Raw genomic sequence first — 23246 nt, forward strand, 5'->3', positions numbered from 1 at the left:
TATCTATCTATCTATCTATCTATCTATCTATCTATCTATCTCACCGTAGGCAGAAGTAACACATCTCTAATGCCACGAAAACCACTGAGCACTATATAAAATCTGGAGAGCTCATAGCCTATTCCCCGCTGTAGAGACGAGTGTAGCCATTTGGCCGCCATCTTACCACTCACATTGCGTGTATTTGGTTTGTGTTAAACCGTCGTAGCCGATCAAATTTGCCCCAAGAAAAATATTTCCTGACTTTTTCCCCCTTTCATTACCTTGTCTTATTTTTGCAATGTTACCCTCATTCCTTACATATATTTATAGTGTTCCGCTTCACTGTTATTGTTTTTTCCTTTTCCAGTTCAATCTCTGGTCATTTTTTTTTTGAACAGCTATTTTACTCCTATAATTATTTCAATGGAGATTTCAGTTTTTCTCTTACACAGTGTATACTTCTCTTTCGTATATTCTATCTATCTATCTATCTATCTATCTATCTATCTATCTATCTATCTATCTATCTATCTATCTATCTATCTCACCGTAGGCAGAAGTAACACATCTCTAATGCCACGAAAACCACTGAGCACTATATAAAATCTGGAGAGCTCATAGCCTATTCCCCGCTGTAGAGACGAGTGTAGCCATTTGGCCGCCATCTTACCACTCACATCGCGTGTATTTGGTTTGTGTTAAACCGTCGTAGCCGATCAAATTTGCCCCAAGAAAAATATTTCCTGACTTTTTCCCCCTTTCATTACCTTGTCTTATTTTTGCAATGTTACCCTCATTCCTTACATATATTTATAGTGTTCCGCTTCACTGTTATTGTTTTTTCCTTTTCCAGTTCAATCTCTGGTCATTTTTTTTTGAACGGCTATTTTACTCCTATAATTATTTCAATGGAGCTTTTTTTTCCTTTCGATTACGTTCATTATGTCTTATATTAAATATAGTTAGTTTTTTTTTTCTTTTTTATCAGACATCTAATTTATTGGGTTTGTTTACCTGACATGTTTCGACGTACAACTTCCGTCTTCCTCAGAGTGTCACCGGATGTTAATTGGTGACGCATCTTTTATCAGCTGCTGTTTCTGAAGGCGTGGCCTTCCTGTCTGGTTTGACAGGTCGGTCACGCCTTCTACTGTCTGTTTGTCCCCTGCAAGATGGCACTCCAGGTGTGGGAGAGCATGTATGCTCCCTCATCCCGGTTGATGGTCCTCGGGCTTCGCTTACGGATCTCCATGGCCTCCCTGATCCAGCGCTGATGTTTGTTATCTTCAGAAACAGCAGCTGATAAAAGATGCGTCACCAATTAACATCCGGTGACACTCTGAGGAAGACGGAAGTTGTACGTCGAAACATGTCAGGTAAACAAACCCAATAAATTAGATGTCTGATAAAAAAGAAAAAAAAAAAAACTAACTATATTTCAATGGAGATTTCAGTTTTTCTCTTACACAGTGTATACTTCTCTTTCGTATATTCTATCTATCTATCTATCTATCTATCTATCTATCTATCTATCTATCTATCTATCTATCTATCTATCTATCTATCTATCTATCTATCTATCTATCTATCTATTAATTATACCAACACACATGCTGTATAATACTTCCTTTCTATTTAGGACAGTTGTTGAAGCAGGATTATTTTCTCATGTTATTTTCATTTTCATTTCATTCTTAGTCATGTCTTAACAGTATTTATTGGTCGCAAGCTGCATGAATATTGTGACAGTGAATTATGCGACCAATAAATACTGTTAAGACATGACTGTGAGAATGAAATGAAAATGGCAAATAACATGAGAAAATAATCCTGTTTCAACAACTGTCCTAAATAGAAAGGAAGTATCGTACAGCCTTTGTGTTGGTATAGACCCCTTTCACATGACGTCACCGCGCCGCGAGATTTTGTTAGGCGCCATATTGGAAGACCAAGTACATGCACTCACAATATAAAACAAAGTACGAGCGAGAGTAAAGTGACACGATGGATGATAATTCTGGTTATGTGAGTACATTACCAGCTGCAGAAAGGGCACGGTATGTGGAGAAACTGGCTGTGATTGATGGGTTTGACCCATATGATAAGACTCGGGGCAAGGGAGAATGGAAACATAAGGAGGACCTGACACCAATTCTGCCATCTGTTTGCTACCCAGACATTGTAAACTATTTGTTGTTTACACCCAGTGCCTACACTCAGTGTTTGAACTATGCCGATATTTTCGGGGGGCCCCTTTTTTTCCCTTGGGGGTGTGTATGCTTGCGCTTGTCTCGGAGCACGGCTCTCCAAACACAAGAGAAGCCTATCTTGCGCACATATCACGCGGACTCCACACCTCCACACACGCATCGCATCTGAAGTCATAACTCATCAGGGGAAATCGTGTCCGCATTGGCATGTTCAAAAAACAACCTCGCCTCAACAATGATAGCACACGCAAGAAAACAAAAAACAAAAAACAGTCAGGCTACGGCTACTCAACAACCAACCTGGCAGCAGCGAGCAAGCCCCAAACCATCCTAAATTATTATTATTATTATTATTATTATTATTATTATTAAATTGTAGAAGTCTGGGAGGCTTGCTCCTCATCCAGTTATCAACTTGGGGCCAATTTAGCATGTTTTAAATCTGAATTTCTTGCGTTTGCTTACCTCAAAGTGTCCGCAGATCATGCACAGACTTATCCATTATATCCACAGTTTTTTGCCAAGTCTCACACAGGTTTCTTTCAAGTCTACTGTTGGGCCAATAAATCATAAATAAAACAGCTCAGATTTGTTTGTTTAAGTCGTTTGCCACTCCACTTTATTCTCGTGGGTTCACATACCGCTGCCGTTATTATCCCCTTATCACGAGTTTGTTGGTCTTCCAAAATGGCGCAGGGTCTGTTTACTTCCGGTTTCGGGTGACGTCAGTGAAAGGGGTCTATGATTGATAGATAGATAGATAGATAGATAGATAGATAGATAGATAGATAGATAGATAGATAGATAGATAGGAAGAATAACTAGATGAAAGAGAAAGATACACTGTATAAGAGAAAAACTGAAATAATCTGTTGAAATTATTATAGTAGTAAGAGCTGTTAAAAAATGATCAGAGACTGCAAAAGGGAAAAAAAAACAACAGTGAAGCGGAACACTATAAAGATATGTAAGGAATGTGGGTAAAGTGGAGAAAATAAGAGGAGGTAATGAAAGGAAAAAACTCAGGAAATAATTTTCTTGGGGCAAATTTGATCAGATACGACACTTTTAACACACAAACCAAATCCACACGATGTGAGTGGTAAGATGGCGATCAGATGGCTTCACTCTGATGAGCCGATGAGCTCTCCAGATTTCATAGAGCTCAGTGGCAAAAACGCACAAAAACAGATGTAAAATATGAAAGAGGTGTTGTGTGATTGACTGTACAAATAAGAAATCGGATCTCTCTCTTTTTCTTTTTACAGACTGCTGAAAGATAAAGAAAAGAGACGCAAATGGAAGCAGAACAAATGTTCACAAGAGTTTATTAAGAAAAGGATTATTTGTTATGAACCATTTCATTTTTAATAAAAGGAATATTTTAGTTAATAGACGATTATATTTTACTTCAACCTTTACAAATGTAGATCAGTAATTATTGTTGATTATTAAGTAAATGAAACTAAATGCTTTTTTTAATTTAACAAAATAAATATTTAAGTTGATAAAGAATAGGAAAATAAATCCTGCATTTGTTTGGGAATAACATTTTCTTCATGGAATATATATCTTTTTTTTTTTTTCAAAAATATCGTGAATTAAGAAGAAGAGCAACTTTATTCATCACACACTCGTGAAATTCTTCTTTGCATTTAATCCATCTGAAGCAGTGAACGCGTGCGCGCGCACACACACACACACGTGAGCAATGAGCGCATACACATACCCAGAGCAGTGAGCAGCCATGCTAACAGCGCCCAGGGAGCAGTTGGGAGCTAGGTACCTCGCTCAAGGGCACCTCAGCCCAAGGCCGTCCCATATTAACCTAACCTAATTAGGTGATTATTATTATTATTATTATTATTATTATTATTATTATTAATGGTGAGGTGATTTGAGTGTTGCCCTAGCAGGAAAGTTATATGACACTGGAGGGGTTTTTTTTTCTTTTTTTTTTTTTGTCAGTATTTTCACATGTACACTACCGTTCAAAAGTTTGGGGTCACCCAGACAATTTTGTGTTTTCCGTGAAAAGTCGCACTTTTATTTACCACCATAAGTTGTAAAATGAATAGAAAATATAGTCAAGACATTTTTCTGGCCATTTTGAGCATTTAATCGACCCCACAAATGTGATGCTCCAGAAACTCAATCTGCTCAAAGGAAGGTCAGTTTTATAGCTTCTCTAAAGAGCTAAACTGTTTTCAGCTGTGCTAACATGATTGTACAAGGGTTTTCTAATCATCCATTAGCCTTCTGAGGCAATGAGCAAACACATTGTACCATTAGAACACTGGAGTGAGAGTTGCTGGAAATGGGCCTCTATACACCTATGGAGATATTGCACCAAAAACCACACATTTGCAGCTAGAATAGTCATTTACCACATTAGCAATGTATAGAGTGCATTTCTGATTAGTTTAAAGTGCCATTCCACCATTGGATGTATTCTTTGGCATAAAATACAATATATTTTATGACAACATGACTAGACAGAGAAATCTTTTAGCTTCACAATGATATATCAAACATAATTTTTTGACAACGACAAGTATATTAATTTTGCGACCAAAGTCACCTACCCTTTTAATTTCCGCGCGGTAGTGAAACGTGATGTCATCGGCAGGTTCCCCTTCTTGTGTACCACGTGTCGGTCTATTTTTAGACCAGGAAACCCCCAAAGTGAGAGTCATTTCTCCTCGTATATGGGGGCCAAAAAAATTGCGAAAAATTGAGTTACTTTGTTAGCTAGATTTATTGGTATTATTTTTATCACGTTCTATCCGCCATTGCTGATAATATGTGCCACGTCACACGTCACGTGGTACACAAGAAGGGGAACCTGCTGATGACATCACGCGCGGAAATTAAAAGGGTAGGTGACTTTGGTCGCAAAATTAATATACTTGTCGTTGTCAAAAAATTATGTTTGCTATATCATTTTGAAGCTAAAAGATTTCTCTATCTAGTGATACCATTTATATATGTTGTCAAAATATATTGTATTTTATGCCAAAGAATACATCCAATGGTGGAATGGCACTTTAAAGTGATCTTCATTGAAAAGAACAGTGCTTTTCTTTCAAAAATAAGGACATTTCAAAGTGACCCCAAACTTTTGAACGGTAGTGTAAGGCTGTATGTTGTCCACGCAGACGATTTAATCTGACTAGTCCGAGTCGATGTGCGTTGTCATGCTGAAGTTACAGTGTCGAGATACGTCGTACCTTTGTACGGCATATTTTGTAATCAGTCATAGGTTTTCTCACGCCGTAAAAACCCCAAAAGAGTTTTCCACATATCATTATCAGAGCGTGTAGCAGGGGTCATAACCCCCAGATAGCAACACATTTGGACGATACATTACCAGGAAATCCAGTACTACCTGAAGTAGAGGACTCAGGAACAAAGCTAGGACTTAACCAACGAAATGCATGATAAGACTTCGTGAAGATGCAAACACGCCCAAGGATCCTAATCCGATATACACCAATCGTAAGAAGGGCAGAGACCAGACGCAAATGAAAACAAAAGAGCATGTGGGTGTCACAGCAAAACGTGACATGAAGTCAAAACAAAGCTTATTTGTCCATCTTTTAGACGACCTTGACATTAGTACTCATCTCATCTCCATTATCTGTAGCCGCTTTATCCTGTTCTACAGGGTCGCAGGCAAGCTGGAGCCTATCCCAGCTGACTATGGGCGAAAGGCGGGGTACACCCTGGACAAGTCGCCAGGTCATCACAGGGCTGACACATAGACACAGACAACCATTCACACTCACATTCACACCTACGGTCAATTTAGAGTCACCAGTTAACCTAAAGGCCTCTGCATGCTCTTGCGACAAGGCTTTCGCAGATAGCTTTTCGCAGACAGTTGTAATTTATCGTTGAGCGGGGAGTAATAGGCGTGCGCGATGTTATTCACCGGCACAACGCAAGGGGGCGTGAAGTCGCTAGGAGTAGTTGGAGGGTATGGTTAGTGGAGTGTTTATCCTCCGGTTACTTATAATGACTAGAACTTTTTTTTTTTTATAATGACTAGAACTGGAGTCGTATAGATGTCCGTACTTCCTCGATCAACCGCTCTTCATGCTGCTCCATCTTCGCTCGTGTTTTTAAAAATGGCGGTCGTGAAAACAAACCAAACCGGGAAAGTAGGGAAGCGGAAGTGCGTGTACAGCGGATGTAGAGTGGACCAATCGGAGCCCTCTTGTCTGCGACACTGTCTGCGAGGCTTCTGCGGTGGTCACAATTTTTGGGAGGTGCGCGCAGAGCGTCTGCGAAGGTGGGGGGGGCTACGCAGACACTGTCTGTGACGCTATCTGCGAGGACTGCGTTGTCAGCATAAATTGGCCTTAACCTGCATGTCTTTGGGCTGTGGGGGAAACCGGAGCACCCAGAGGAAACCCACGCGGACACGGGGAGAACATGCAAACTCCACACAGAAAGGCCCTCGCCGGCCACGGGGCTCGAACCCGGACCCTCTTGCTGTGAGGCGACAGCGCTAACCACTACACCACCGTGCCGCCCGACATTAGTACTATCTATTATTATTATTAGTAGTAGTAGTAGTACAAAAGGTGTTTTTTTTATATATATATATATATATATATATATATATATATATATATAAACAGAAAAAAAACATGGCGTGTTTTACAGGATACAAAAACCAGACAACTAACAAGATGAGGCAAGACAAGGACAGTCATGGAGACCCAGAGGTACAGAGCTGTAACGCAGGACGTCCTTTCTGTTGTGTAGTGGACAATCTGGAGCGCATATAAGGAGTTTATAGACGTGAAGAATCTTAGTTAAGGAGTCCGTGAGGTTAAAAGAAGCAATTTGTAAGTTATTTTGTGTACACAACGAAATACAGGATAAATTACTGTGCGATTTATTTACTACTAAAACCTGAAAAGATCATCTTCTTCGTAATGAAGGATTCATTGCACACCCCGATTCCCACAAGGCAGATCTCTCGATGAGATGAGAGAAAAGTCTCCATAATCGACGTCTTTAAATAGGTGCGAACAAAAGGATCACTGTTGCAATGCCATCCAGCTCTCATGCCACAAAAACCCTGCACCACTCCCTTTTTGGCTCCCAGTGAATGTTCCCCTTGAGCAGGGTTGATGGGTGTTGACCGTGGGCAGTGAATGGGCCGTGCTGACTGGCAGCAATCAGTCATGTGCACTGGAATAACCTAATGAAGCCGGGGCCCGGATTACTGTCGGATCTTTCTCAGGAAGGAGCACGAGATTTCAGCCGTGCCTTTTTATTCAACACTGCCATCCTCTGTGCCATGGCCAGGAATGGGATTCTTTTTATAACAGACCCTTTTTATTAACCGTGTGTGAGTGGGGGGACATGGTGTGGTACAGGAACAAGAGAGAGAGCAGTTTCATCAGATAATATTCATATCTTTTAGCTCATCGATTCTCATGAACTTTTGGTTTAAGGGAAGATCAACCACGATATGATGTTTGGCCCGATTTCCTGTAATCCTTTCAGCAGGTGGCCAGACAGGACCATGTTGATATGCGTTGAAAGTCTTTCATGTTGCTCACCACAGTCCCAAAATTTGCACAAACCAGAAAGTCAAAACATCGCTCACCCACGTAAAAATAGCCAAGGAGTTACTTTGAACAGGCAGCTTTTGAAAACAGTCAAACCAAGCGACCTAATCGGCCCAATATATCAGACTCCATATAGAAAACAGTCATTAAATCACCAGGTCGGGGAGCAGGCAAGATGATTCAGAACCGTAATTCAGCATGGGAGGACAGCGCAGAAGTTTTAATGCACCCTAGTTTTAAGGCAAGGAAGGTGAAAGGACTCGAGAAGAAGTTTGGTGCACAAAAAAAAAAGAAAAAAGTTTCGCAGACAAATGAGAAGCAGAGGAGTGAAAAATGCAAAGCAGATGTTTTTTAATGGTGATGAAACATTACCGATGCCATTACTAAGCTCTTTTATGGCTCCTTTTAATCCTCTTCCTGCCTGAGGTAAGGAACCCCTTGTGGTGCAAAAGCAGCCTCTTTGCTTTCGAGCGACAATTTGAAGCCATTTCCAATTCATTTCCTAATCTGCCATAAGGCTTCGCAGGCTTTCCTTTGCAATTATTATTTTTAAGAGGAAAGAAAAAAGAACTCACTCAACTCAGGTAAATGCACTGCAGCCGTGTGTGTGTGGTGGGTTTTTATTTTTGTTTGTTTGTTTGTTTGTTTGTTTATTTTCAAATGGCACAAAAATGGTTGGCGTGTATGAAAAAAAAATCACACGATCCTGGATTTTGGCTTTAAATAGCGTAATAGGAGTGAAGTAGGAGCATACAGACTGTTTTTAATGTTCAGTTAAAATGAACTAATTAGCACAGATTTTCTCACAGTCTGATAGTAAAAAAAAAAATTATGATAGAAAAAAAATTAACCCTTAAAGCTATATGGCCTTTCGATTTCATAAAATCAGTGAAAATTTTTTTTTTTTCTGAAATTCGGTCATTGTGATATGTTTATTTCTGTAATATCTGGCCATTCTGTAGCTGGAAAGTTATTTAATTTGAGGGGATTCCCGAGCAAATAACTGCACGAAGCGAGTGATTTCATGCACGTCAAGCAGACAGAGGAAGTCCGTCTGCGCATGCGCAAGTTTACCACCTTCTTTTGGGTTTTACGGCAGCTGGCATCCACAGTGTTGCATTACTGCCATCTACAGATTTACCTTTGACCGTGCACTGAAGGCCAATTTATGCTGACAACCCAGTCCTCGCAGATAGCGTCGCAGACAGTGTCTGCGTAGCCCCCCCCACCTTCGCAGACGCTCTGCGCGCACCTCCCAAAAATTGTGACCACCGCAGAAGCCTCGCAGACAGCGTCGCAGACAAGAGGGCTCTGATTGGTCCATTCTACATCCGCTGTACACGCACTTCCGCTTCCCTACTTTCCCGGTTTGGTTTGTTTTCACGACCGCCATTTTTAAAAACACAAGCGAAGATGGAGCAGCACGAAGAGCGGTTGATCGAGGAAGTGAGGAAGTACGTACATCTATACGACTCCAGTTCTAGTCATTATAAGTAACCAGAGGATAAACACTCCACTAACCACACCCACCAACTACTCCTAGCGATTTCGCGACTTCGCGCCCCCTTGCGTTGTGGCGGTGAATAACATCGCGCACGCCTATTACTCCCCGCTCAATGATAAATTACAACTGTCTGCGAAAAGCTATCTGCGAAAGCCTTGTCGCAAGAGCATGCAGAGGCCCTGACAGTTCCATCATTCTGTCGCTAAACGAACGGCTGATCACACCGAGGTGCTCGCTGAGTGCCAATATTTATTAGTTTGGTTCTGAGTTTCCTTTCCTTCGTATATAACAGAACGTCTTTTCTTCTCGCTTTCCGTTACTGTAGTCGGTCTTTCACGTTTCATTCGCACACTCACGTCCTCCATTTTTCGCTCCTGTTTCAAATTTGTATCCCACAATGCCGTGCGCGAACGGGGGAAGCCCACCATGTCGTGCATGACGCAATATCTTGAATTGGGTCATGGTGAAGCAGGAAAAAATAGCGGAGAATTTAGAGCCATGTGGCCTTAAATTCATTAATTGCTCTATTAAAAGAAAATAATTAAATTGGAAGTCCTGTGATTTGAATTCAGTAAATTTCAGTCCACTAAACAAAAATAATTGCGTGTCAGGGAAGATTCTTTTTATGACCTACACTTGAAAAATCTGAGAGGCAGTCTAGCTTTAAGTGGATTTGTTCCAAGAAAATGAGCATGCACTTTCCGTTTAGTACTTTGTGCAACCTTTTTTTTTCGACACTGATTTTTCACAAACATGATTTTTATCTCATTTGTTATCATTTTTGGGCTGTTTGTTGAAATTCATCCACAGTGATGTGATGCAGGTTTTCCCAGACCCCCAGACACACGGGTCAGGCTCTGTTTACCCAGCGCACACTAATATATCACCACTGTAAAACGCAAAATAATATTACGCGCTGCATCAAGAGTTATTTTACAGGCTGATGAATAACAAGGTGGACGTTAAAGCATATCATTCAACCAAATTTACTGTGATGAATATTTAAGTTATTCCACGAAATCGAGTCGTACATGAGCTGAGTCGGCTATAAGCCATGAATGACGAGATCTGAGTGGAATAACTGTTTTATTCTATCCACATTGACTGGATTTTGAGAAATGGAGCATGTTTTTTTTTATTTTTTGCAAATTCAATCAATAAAAACTGCATACAAAATGTCCGACAAAATCATTTCCGCTTAGAATGTAAACAAACCGGTGAAATGACAGGAGCAATTTGTGGAAAAAAAGATGCGTTCTTAAGGCCAATTTATGCTGACAACCCAGTCCTCGCAGACGGTGTCGCAGATAGCGTCTGCGTAGCCCCCCCACCTTCGCAGACGCTCTGCGCGCACCTCCCAAAAATTGTGACCACCGCAGAAGCCTCGCAGACAAGAGGGCTCTGATTGGTCCACTCTACATCCGCTGTACATGCACTTCCGCTTCCCTACTTTCCCGGTTTGTTTTGTTTTCACGACCGCCATTTTTAAAAACACGAGCGAAGATGGAGCAGCACGAAGAGCGGTTGATCGAGGAAGTGAGGAAGTACGTACATCTATACGACTCCAGTTCTAGTCATTATAAGTAACCGGAGGATAAACACTCCACTAACCACACCCACCAACTACTCCTAGCGATTTCACGACTTCGCGCCCCCTTGCGTTGTGGCGGTGAATAACATCGCGCACGCCTATTACTCCCCGCTCAACGATAAATTACAACTGTCTGCGAAAAGCTATCTGCGAAAGCCTTGTCGCAAGAGCATGCAGAGGCCTTAACCATCAAATACTTTTCATTCCTTTTTTTTGCGGTTTTGTTTACGAGTTTTTATTTCATCCTCGGTTGGTTCAGCAACACACGCCGCCATTTTGTTTTTCTCTACTCACGGTATATGAGCTGATAGCCTGGTAATAGCTGAGTTTGTACTAGAGGTAGAAAAATGGCCTATGATATTTCATTACAGTAGATACGGTGCACGCAGGCGTCCAGAAACATTTGGGGTAGACGGCGTTCTCGTAGGACGCTCCGAGAGCTCCGTTTCATTAATGCCCAACACACTGTCCTGCTACGTAACCGTTGATTATAAAATACAAGACCAGGTGCCTCAGGAGCAGCGACTCATGTCTGCTGCGTGCATTATCCAGCAAAAGCTCACAGGAGCACTTCGACGGGCCGAGAAAAAAAAAAACGAGCAGGAGATGAACTACAAGGCCGTATATCACGCCAGTGCAAACGCGCGGCTCATAAATAAGCCCCCCCCTTGCTCTACCTCACCCCGCTCACCCCACCTCCCTCGCAGGGGCCTCTGTGACGGTGATGGCGAAAGGATGTCGCTGTCGGAGTGATTGAAAGACCAACGTCCTGGCCCTGGGCATATCCCGGAGTGGGAGGCCACACACATACATGCATACACACACACACACACACACACATTAATGGTGGGACGGTGTGAAAAATTCATAGTGGGATCAGTGTACAAAGCATTAATACAGGTTTCTGTGTATTGCACCTCAGGATGTTGTGTGTTGCGTTGCTCTGTTCCTTGTGCAAAGCCACCAGTGAACCTAAAGAGTTCTGACGTCATCATAAGACATCGAGCCGTTTTTAATAATCGATGTGGTTTATCAGCGAGATGAGTGTAGAAAGATGAAAAAAAAATCGGAAAGAAAGAAAAGTGCAAATTCGTGTATGGTGATCCAAATCACAGCTTCTCTTTGTTTCTCTTTCTTTTCTACATCCTTCATAGACACAAATCACAGATAATCAAGGGCCAGTAATTAGCCTCACTTGCTTTATTATAATTGGGGGCAGAGGAAGGTTGCTCATTCGTAAGAGATTTTGACCCCCTTCGATAATTGCATACTTTACCTCACCCAAGTGGGCCTACTGATTTTCCTCCGAAGAGAAAAAAAAAAAAAAGGGCGCCATCAGCGTATTTCAGTCAGCGCTGCACTGGGTCTTGTTGTTATCCGTCCTCGCTGGAGGGTGGACGTCGCTTTTGGAAACCGCTCTTTTTTTTTTTTTGTGCTCTTGTCTCCTTTCAGAGACGTTCGAGTCCTGACGCTGTCCAGGTCCGCCCTCGATGGTGAGTGAGTGTGCCGTCGAGAAAGGGAGAGTTTATTTCCTGTTCTTGTGAATCATATATCAGTACAATTCCCCACTGAGCTGTTTGGCAACGGTGGAATGACGGGTGTCATTTATCACGCGGCCTGAAAGAGGTTGTGGGAAAAGGGATTTGAATTCTTTCGGAGGTGTGTGCGTACGCTGAATCCTCCTTAGTGGGGGATCATTAAATGAAGGGGGGGGGTTTCAGTGAGAGACTGCTTGGGCTCGGTGTGTGTGGTGTGTTCAAATGTATGGGTCATGCCAAATAATACAGAGGGATCTAGGTTTTTTTTTTTTCTTTTAAAGTATAAGGATAAAAGGGCTGATTATTTTACACACACACACGTTTGTCTCACTATCCTTGTGAGGACCTTCCATTGACATAATTATTATTGCAGTTAATTAATGCTGTGCCTGCACCAAAACCCAACCTTAACCTCAGTAATGAAAAGGAAAGTGTCTCTGTCTGTCTGTCTGTCTGTCTGTCTGTCTGTCTGTCTATCTATCTATTTAAAAAAAAAAGCACACGTGCGTGCACACAACAGCAATTTCCTTGTAGGGACGTCAGATTTTACTGTCCTTGTGGGGACATTTGGTCCTCAGTAGTATATAAACACACAGACATTTTTGATTCCTGTATTTTTTTTTTTTTTTATCCTATTGATGAATCCATCATGATTGAAGCGTTCGTTTAAGATCTGTGCTAAGATTAACTCAGCGTTCGAGGCTCATACTTCATACTGTGAATCCAACAGTTTGCACGGCTCTCCGTGAAGTAGCATCTGCCTAATGAGAAGCAGCAGACGCTATCAAACACGGCTCCTTCGCTGACACTCCCTGTCATCAACATACGATTTCTCACATTCCATACATGTTGATCATGTAAAATGATTTCTGATGCACTGTCAGCAGCTCATCCTCAGCTTGCCATGAAAATATGTTGAGGTTTGATTTTCTGGCAAAAAAACACACAACACAACACAAGTCTCTCTCTCTCTCTCGCTCTCTCTCTCTCTCTCACACCCCCCCCAACGGTGGTGCAGGAATGCGTCTGGGGCACGTGCAGTGTTTTTTAATAAACAGTTTGGAGGGTTTTTTTTCCCCTCTTTGTGTACATGTATTTATTAGGATGTAAAAGTCAATTTCTTTCTGAAATTTCAAATCTCAAATTATATTTATTGACGAAGAAAAAGGAGGAAAATATCCCCAACCTGACCACGGATTTTGAAAATGCAAGATTTTCATTTCTCAAACGAGCTCGCTGTGACTCCGTAGCGGCTCCTGAGGTCGAATAAAATATTAGGATGTTGCCAGGATAGTTCGGATTTCATCCATATCTCGTCGGGAGCCCGAAAGACAGAGAACACGAAGAGAAACCCAGTGCCAACTGAAGTCTGTGTATCTCCATACTGAAAGGGAAAAACATCTCGAAGCATTTTTGTGGCTACTGCTTCTTCGAGGCTGTAGCCACTATGTCATCGTGTTGTAAGAATGAGTGTAACAATCGTGCATACACACGTATATCCTCTTAAAACGGCAATTCGGTTCACCATTTGAAGTAAATGGACGAGGTTAAAGAAATCGCTTTCAGACATGCTTATGCTTCTTACCAGTGTTGTAGTCGAGTCACTCAACTTCGAGTCCGAGTCCAGTCTTGAGTCCCCAGCGTTCAAGTCTGAGTCAAGTCCAAGTTATTAAAAAAAATTCGAGTCAAGTCCACTATTGATCCGAGTCGAGTCCAAGACTCCAACCGCACCACTTGATGGTGGCTGTTTTAGCGCCATTAACATCAGTTTGTTCCTGAACATGACGTACGGTATGAACGGGTGAATGTGCTTCTCTTTGTCAGGGAGTGCGAAGTATTCTTTCAGAGATGGTTGGGAGACGGATGGAAGTGCAGAAGGTGTGTTTATTAATACAAGTGAAGACGGTAAACAATCCAGAACCGCAGGCAAAATTGTAAAACCCTGAAACAGGCAGTAGGTCCAGCGAGGCGCAAACAGGCTATCGTAGACTCGGCAGAATCAAAGACGAGAAACAGAAAATCAGGGATCAGGAAACCAAACAAGGAAATAAGGCTCAGCAACACAACTCAATACGTCGTGAAGTAAGCGTGTTTTCACGGTTTTTATATAGGCACGCTGATTGCGCTTTAGCCCTGTGCAGGTGCGAGTCGTTTACAGCGCGTGTGAGAGTCCGCTTGGTGCGCGTGCTGTCCGGAGCGCCCGACAGTCTATCTGATACACACATCAAGGAGCGCAGGTGTGACACTCTTGCATGAAATTAGTACAAAATTAATGTTGATATAAATATCTTATGCCAAATTATCGTGGCATGTTACAAAAAAATAAAGAGTGAGTCCGAGTCGAGTCCCAAGTCCTTAAAATTAGGGCACGAGTCCTGGACTTGAGTCCGAGTCCTGGACTCGAGTACTACAAGCCTGCTTATTACCGAGGGAAAGTGCGTTCCTATTTTAATATATACTCCAGGTCGTCCCCCTTTCCTCGGTTTCTTCGGCCAGTGGTCCCATGTACGATGTAGATGTGACGCACTTCCGAGTTGTTACAGGAAGTTGTCGAAAAGAGTATTGAGACCACTGAGCTCTAGCACCAGGCCATTTCCGGGAAATAAGAGTTTGGGTCATGGCGACAGCGTGTGTATGTCAGCCTCGATTCGGAGGTTTCAGTTTCGAAAACTGAAAGAGGTAAGAGTAGAAGAAGAATAAAGTACAGACATTGGGTATATTTTATTTCTATGATTTTTAAATTGTTCATTTTTGAATTACGCTTCATTTTTGTGCCTACTGCCTCATAGAGTAAATATATATCTGCTATATTTGCTGTCTGGACATGGTATCAGAAAACAATTTTTTATTTATAAGCAGTAGCCACATGGACCCATAGGGTACCTATTTTTAAAACGAAGATAAATTACAGTATTTTTTTCGCATGCAGTAGACACTCGCCGAACAGCTAATGGCTGAATGCGAATCTGAATCTTGCATCATCCTGTACATTTTTTTTTTTCGGAAGCGGCGCTCAAGCCGCCCTCCACCCTCATTGTTCAGCTCTTCAAATGAACTGCATGTGTTGACATTGTTTTACCAACTCATCCAAATGTTTAATTGCAATTACAGTCGGTGATGGCTCCCCAAGGGGCACATGATTACAATTAGAAAAAGGGAGGAAATGTTAATTAATTAGACGACTCATAGAGGAGAGGCTTAAGCCTGACTGTAGGACACCTCTGAGGACTGGCACTTTATTAATGCACGCTTGTTTTTTTTTTTTCCTGTATAACCCTCCTTTTCTGTGTGTTCCAGTTAAAAACGCATCTCATTTTCATTTCCTTTTCTATGATGCACAATAATTTCTCGGTTTTCTTTTTAAATCGTCACCTAATGTGGACAGATTGCGACGCGAGATGTTTATTTTGGGATGATGTACCGCACTCGGAGATCACACCCATCTTTGGCAGCCGATACTGCTAATGAGGCTGATTGTCTTTAACACAATGGTTAAGTGGGCGAAGATGGGCTTTCTTTGTTCTTGGATTCAAAGCCATGGAAGGAAAAAAAAAAAAAAATCCTCTTTCCTCTGGACACAGCAGCTCATCAGGTTATGAGGCCAAGGCCTCAGCAGAAAACAGTCATCTCATTTGTGACGATTGTCTGTGATTGATGACCCAACCTTTAGTTGCTGAGCTGGTGTGTTTGTTCCCGTGTAATTGTCTTCCAGATGGCTGGGCTAAGTGTTCATTAACACGTTTACAGTCACGTCGTTAAAACGGATGGCTCAGGCACCGGTTTCTTAAAAGGTACAGGGCGTCACATTCCTAACTTTTGGAAAGCGAATAAAAATAAAAGACATTAGTGTTCATGGTCTACTCAAACACTTCCATGCGAGGCTTGAGCAATCTTAATTTCATTCAACACACACACACACACACACACACACACACACACACACACACACACACACACACACAACTTATTGATTCATGATTTAATATTTGAAAAGAGATGAAAAAAAATTAAAACCATTGAGTGATGATTCAGATCATTAGGTTTATCTAAGACTCGGGCCATGTTGTCGCCATGGCGTCGCCATGGCAGCAAGGAACCTTTTAACCAGTCCTGAAGATTTTGTGATGTTTGTTTGGTTACAGTTTTTGTGTTTCACTGAGTGGTCAAACCTTTCCTCAAAGCTTGACACACAACCCCCCCCCACACACACACAAAAAAAAATATTAATAAAATGCCCGATTGAAGAGAGGTTTTCACTTGCACAAGGTCGGCCATTTTGTTCCCATGTAGCTTCCTGTTTCCAGTCAAACAAGAGCGCTCCTAAATTTCTCATCTCATTATCTCTAGCCGCTTTATCCTGTTCTACAGGGTTGCAGGCAAGCTGGAGCCTATCCCAGCTGACTACGGGTGAAAGGCGGGCTACACCCTGGACAAGTCGCCAGGTCATCACAGGGCTGACACATAGACACAGACAACCATTCACACTCACATTCACACCTACGCTCAATTTAGAGCAGGGATGCCATGGTTACGGCCCGCGGGCCGGAAGTGGCCCGATTGGACATCACATCCGGCCCGTGGTTGATATGGGAGAGCTATTTTTTAATTAAAAAATGTAATAAAATAAACTTTCATCTAATGTTTTTTCCTTTAAAAAATGCAATCTGACGTTTTATTTTTATTCAATTTTCGTGGAATTATTTCAGTTTGTCTTTTGCTGCTGCCCGCCTCAGCTGCTGCAGCGCGTGCGCTGGAAAAGGACTTTGCACTTTTTCGCTCTCCATTCACGACGGACGCTTCCGAGGTGCCAGAGGTGATGCAAATGGAACTGATTGAACCGCAGTGTTGGGCGCCGTTGAAGGATAAGTACACATCTGTTGCAATCGAATCATTCTACAAATACTTGCCGCCAGAGTACCCAGTTATGACGGCATTTGCAGGCAAAATATTGTGTATGTTCGGGACAACATATTTATGCGAGCAGGCCTTTTCTGTGATGAATATTAATAAATCGAAACTGCGTAATCGCCTGACACACGAACATCTCAATGACGTTGTGAAAATAGCCACGGCCCAGAACCTGTCCCCCAATGTCGACAAGCTAGTGAAAGTTAAAAGGTGTCTAGCTTCGACAAGTAAAATGTAGCTGAAGTAGGTTTGTCTTCCCATTCATCATATTCCTGTGTGATATGGTTGGGAGGGAATAAAATGGGTTGGATTTTACTGACGTAGGCTAATGACATAGGCATGGGTTTGTGAAAATGTGGGTTGGAGTTGTATGGCAAAGGAAACGTGCCATCTGTTGTTGAGCCAATGTAATGTGAGGTCATATCTGGCTTTTTTTCAAGAACCTTACGTTTTTCTACTGAATATTAAGACCCCGTCCACACGTAGCCGGGTATCTGCTAAATCGAAGATATTTTTCTACGTTTTGGGCTGTCATCCACATGAAAACACATCAAAAACGAATATTTTAAAAAACTCCGGGCAACGTGAAGATTTTTGAAAACTCCGTGTATGCCTTTTCGTGTAGACAGAGATAACCGGACTTCTGCGTTTTAGAACGTCACAATCTGCGCCAAAAAAATGACAACAAATCTGCCCTGACGTCAAACGTGCGACCTTTGTTTACTGCAGAAGCCAGATTAAGTTTATACTCCAAAATTGTGTTTAGAAGCAATTCTGTCTCCGAGTCTGTCCAGACGAACAAGCTTGGCGCCATGTTTTATGTTTAGGCGGAAGTGATGCCAACAGAGGGCTATTCTGATGTGATTGGGGGTAGGATTTGGGGAAATAATGCCATCTAACAGGTTTGGGATGCTTATGAATGTGATTGAAAACGCAGATGTTCGGTTATGTGTGGAAGGGATTTTTTTTTTCGAAGACGAGGTGGTGTGGATAAAACATTTTTATAAACGGAGGGGGGGAAAATGTTCGGTTTTAAAAATACCCAGCTACGTGTGTACATGGCCTAAGTCACTTTGCTTATTTTTTGGATTGCTTTGTTTGAGTGTTTGGCCTTGACTTTTTTAATTGGCCTAATTTTGGCCCAACAATGCTTTTATGCGTAAGCCTTCAATAAATATGATCAAAATAATTTACAGTTTACTCTTGTGTTATTTGTAGAAAATGTGTTGGCATTGGCACCTAGTCTATTTTGTTGCATTTCTAATTTATAAATGTGGACTACTTGCATGGATATGTCCGTGTCACATTTTCAAAGGGTAAATATCTGCTATGTAATTGTATGTCTCATTGTGAGGCTATTGTGGTGCCAATACAATTCCTTTTCGATGTGTTGTTGGCATCATTTTAAAAACAGTATATCAATGTGTTGAGTTACCTAAGGTGTAATTCAGCCCCCGAGGTCCCACTTAAAAAAAATCTGGCCCCCTAACCAATTTCACCCTGGCATCCCTGATTTAGAGCCACCAATTAACCTAACCTGCATGTCTTTGGACTGTGGGGGAAACCGGAGCACCCGGAGGAAACCCACGCGGACACGGGGAGAACATGCAAACTCCGCACAGAAAGGCCCTCATCAGACACGGGGCTCGAACCTGGACCTTCTTGCTGTGAGGCGACAGCGCTAACCACTACACCACCGTGCCGCCCCGCTCCTAAATTTTTTATACTTTTTTTATATGCTTGAACCGGATTTGATTCGGAGAAAACGCAACCACAGTAACCGCAGTCAAGTCCTTTTTAACTAGCTATTCAAAAGCAAACGCAAAATTAAAAGGAAAAAAAACAAATCCGAGAGGAATACCTCATGCCTTTTTTACCATTTAAGAGTAATTTCATGAGGTAAATGGCAAGCCTGCACCATTATTAATATAATACGATTCGAGTAAACATCCCTGGACATCTTGGCGGTGTAAGATCTTGTAGAAATGATTCAATCCCATTCAGACCATTCCGAGTTCTTCCTTTATCTCGCAATAGATTACGAAATTGGCCCATCATCGTCTCTGAAGAATTTCCCAGCGCAAACATGCGTATTTATATAAAGCCTCTTAAAAGTGGTGTGGGGATGAGTGTCACCCTCAGTCTAAGTGCAGTAGGACGAGAGAGAGAGAGAGAAAAGAGTGAGAGAGAATGGATCTTGGTGGCAGCGGTAGTCATCAATCACATCCCCTCGAGGGGAGGTGCAGCTAAAGCTGGACTGAAGTGCTGTCTGTCAGCTGCTGAGATACAGACGCAGCCGTATCGCTCCGCCATCGGCTTCCAGCAGCACCCACGGCCGTGTAAACACACGCAGGCCTGAGCTTAGCTTCGCGATCAACCAGCATCCCGGCTGCGGAGGTCATGGGGATGATGCTTTCCGCAATTTTAGCACGAGAGATTCAACGTTTCGGTCGAGACTGCGACGCAGGGTGTGATAGTGATTGATGGCTGTAAGTGGACGCCAAATAAAGTACAGTCATCTGCCCAAATTGGGAAGGCGTCACTCCTGTTGTGTTGAAGGTGCTGTTGGATGGGTGAATAGGAGTGAAGTTAGTATCCCTAGAGGTTTAGAGGATGGGACGGTCAGTTTACAAACTTGAGGGGAAAAAAATATATACGCTGCCATTAGTCGTGTCTTGCTGTTGAATAAAGCCACCAGGCGCTTCTCTTCTCTCCCCCTTCTGATGTCGAGCAGCAGCTGTCGATAGCTAGCAAGATGGATAGCCGTTCTGCATGCCTATTGATTCGGTACAGGCCAGAGGTATAAGTATCATTTGTCATTTCTGGAATGTTGCGGAGCCCTAGTTAAAACCCAGAGATGAGGGAGATGGCCAGTGCCAACGGGTGGGGGGAGTGTTAGACAGAGGAGCAGGCTGTCTGGCCTTTGATGAATGGCTCAACGGCTTTTTGGTTTTGACCGAGAGCTGAGAGAGGACCCTTTTAACTGGCTGTTTGAGTTCACGATCCTCCAAGAACGATAAGATCGCGAGGTCCGTGTGTCCGAGAGCACGTCTCCCGCCCCATCCTGCAAGCAGGGTGGTACAGTGGTCCGATGGACTCGAATGTGCATCCTGACAGCAAAGGTTACGGTCACGTGACAAAAGCTGTAGCTCATAGTGAAAGGAAAATTCAATTAATCTTTCTAAAGACCATCTTAACTTTTAATTCACTTTGTTTAAGAGCGTCCTACAGTGACGTCCGGCTGATAGTGGCGTCCCTTGTTGTGTCTTGACTTTGAGCATGACGCAGCAGCGCTTTAGTCTTTTAGTCTGTCTAACGGTCTCGTAGAGCGCGAACTATCCGAGCTGTAACTCCGCATCCACTCGAGTGCTGGATGGTTCTTGTTTCCAGCGTACGTTGGATTTCTCATTATTCCAAAACCGAACTTCGCCGTGAAATGACGAGCGATAGAAGAAGCTCTTGCCGTTTGGCTCCGATTAAACTGTGCAGACGAGCGCTAACTTCTCGCAACGCAGTCCCAACCAACAAACGTCACAAATATTTCAAACGTTTCACGCTGGAGTCGTCGTCGTGCCTGAAGAGCGAGCTGTGAGCTGATTCCAGACCAGCGCGAAGCAAAAAGAAAGGAAAGTGATGATGATTATGATGCTCCTGCAACAGCACTCGTCCCATCCTGAACCCATTTGCAGAGTATATACGTCAATTAGTATTCAATAAGCATTACTGTTTGCCTGTACGACAAACGAATAAAAGTAATGTTTGTCAGTCACACACTGAGCAGCTCTTCACAATCCCCAGTGCCTTCGTTTTGATTACGTTGTGTATTTGGGCATGCGGCCAGCAGGAGAGCTGACTTCATTACTATATGGATCATCTTTTAAGACCGTTTAAGATCATAGGGTCTCGAGTCGAGTAAATAATGAGCACTCGAAGACAAAGAGACTCTGAAGTTTATCGAGCTCCTCGGTTCATTTGGCTGGAAAGACTGGCGCGGACACACGAATCATTCTTCCACTCATCCTCAGTTCTTTTTCTCTCAAGCACACTTTTTTTTTTTTTTTGTGCGTGTTGATTTTTGTACTTTTTAAAAAAAAAAACTTTTTCCTTTTTTAAGATCTTGGAAAGAAGAAGTTTCTTAAAATACTGCAGCCGGAGCGGAGCAGCAGAGTGTTGCAGGGAACGTAGCAGCGAGACATGAAAATCCTCAAACGGAAGAATGACAAGTAATTACTTCAGGTGTCCATCAAGCCGTGTTTGAAAATGTCAGTATGGGATCAGACATGATAGATGTACAACTTCACAATATGCAGAAAATAATTACTCATCCCAGCGGTGCAGAAAAAGTGTGTGTGTGTGGGGGGGTGTTTGTATGTGTGGCATTCATACCTCACACTAGGCCTTGTGTGTGTGCCACAGCATTGCACAGCAGGAGCGCTATTGTTGCCTGGGTTTCATTTCGAACAGCCAAAATGTCATCGTCCAGCTGGAGGTGGATTTTATGTGCTTCAGCAAGCGACCACATACACACACACACACACACACACATGCCTGCAAGACCATGGTACAAGGTTACAATCTAAAACACAACGACTAGAAGCCAAGTCAAGAGGAGGTCTGGCCTCTGACGCAAAGCTCATGTCATTTTCTTTAGAAAGCGCGACAAGCTGTGACATAAGAAACACTGCAGCCAGCGTGAAAGAGCCATCTGAAAAGTCAATGCCTTATTGTTGACTTTCAGCGATCATCACGGGTTTTGAAGAGGAATGTGACAGGAATGAAGCAAAATCCAACAAAACGGCGCTATACAGATTTGTTCTCTCGCCCTGTGGTTGCTTTGGCAGAAGCGGTGTGAAGAAAGTAAGGAAAAGCTCGAATTTGATTTCTCCTTAAAACCACATGTCTCACAGGCCCTGGTTCGATCCACAGGCCGTGTGGGTTTCCTCAGGGTTCTCCGGTTTCCTCTCAGCGCCCATAAACATCGGCTTGACGACCAAATTTCGTAACGCCTATAGATCTGTTCTGTTCTTGTATCCAGTGCACGGATTGCTATCACCGCAGAGCCAAGAGAGCGAGAGCGCGTTCATCTCCGGGACAGATGTTCTGGATTACTTTCACCTCGCTGCTCTATTGTGTGCAGTTTGAAGGAGGCCAGCTGATGCAGAACGCCAAGCGTTAAGGCTGCCACCGCTCCTACCGTGCTCATCTCGCCCTCTTCGTCCATCTTCTCTTGTTCTCTCCTTCCTTTCCTCCAACACCCATCAGGACCTGGCGGAAGAAGAGATGCTCTGGAAACGACCGTCCTCGCAAAGCACTTGTCGCACTAACTGACAAATGACCATATTTGCGTCAAACGTCGTGAGCGTGTACGTGCCCGGGGCGTCTAAGAAAAGGGAAATTGTCAAAGAAGCGTGGGATCCCTTGTTTGGTGTCAGAGGTGAAATATTTAAAGAACAGAACGTAGTTTGATCACATTTCGATCAGAAAGCATCTCCGGTAGTATGAAGTAGGAAAATAGCTGTGCTTTGGATTTCCCTGATTTAGCACAACACCAAGAGAACAAAATGACACATACATATTTCACCAGGAACAAAAAAAAAGCAGTCAACTATCAGAAAGCGAAGGCTGAAATTGAAGACTTTCCCCTGATCCTTTTTTTTTTTTTTTTGTCCACTCAGAAGAGCGATAAGAGCTGAGGATGGTGCCACACTGCATTTTTAAACATGACTGATATCACCACCCAAAGCTTGGACAGAGAAAGAGAGAGAGAGAGAATGAGAGAGAGAAAGAGGACCACATGTTCACTTTTTAATTAAGGCTCGCTAGTGTAACTCGTCAATGTACATTATTGGAAGAATGAGCATCAATGCCATTGCTTTTTCTCCCCCTCCTTTATCTCTGTCAATGATTCAAAGACATGATTTATGG

The 23246-nt window shown here is 42.7% G+C and overlaps 1 protein-coding gene across 4 annotated transcripts in view; it reads left to right on the plus strand.

The window, feature by feature from the left end:
• Positions 1-23246, plus strand: part of LOC132896509 (teashirt homolog 2) — an 86921-nt gene that overhangs the window by 45350 nt on the left and 18325 nt on the right. Inside the window, exon 2 of one of the 4 annotated variants that reach the window (XM_060937388.1) lies at positions 1155-1358. The exons of the other annotated variants lie outside the window; for them this stretch is intronic. Within the exon in view, the coding sequence (XP_060793371.1) occupies positions 1292-1358 (67 nt within the window). The 5' untranslated portion in view covers positions 1155-1291. The remainder of the gene's footprint in view (positions 1-1154; positions 1359-23246) is intronic. 4 annotated transcript variants of the gene reach the window in all.

This window comes from Neoarius graeffei, chromosome 13 (assembly GCF_027579695.1).
Source record: "Neoarius graeffei isolate fNeoGra1 chromosome 13, fNeoGra1.pri, whole genome shotgun sequence".
Lineage (NCBI taxonomy): Eukaryota > Metazoa > Chordata > Actinopteri > Siluriformes > Ariidae > Neoarius > Neoarius graeffei.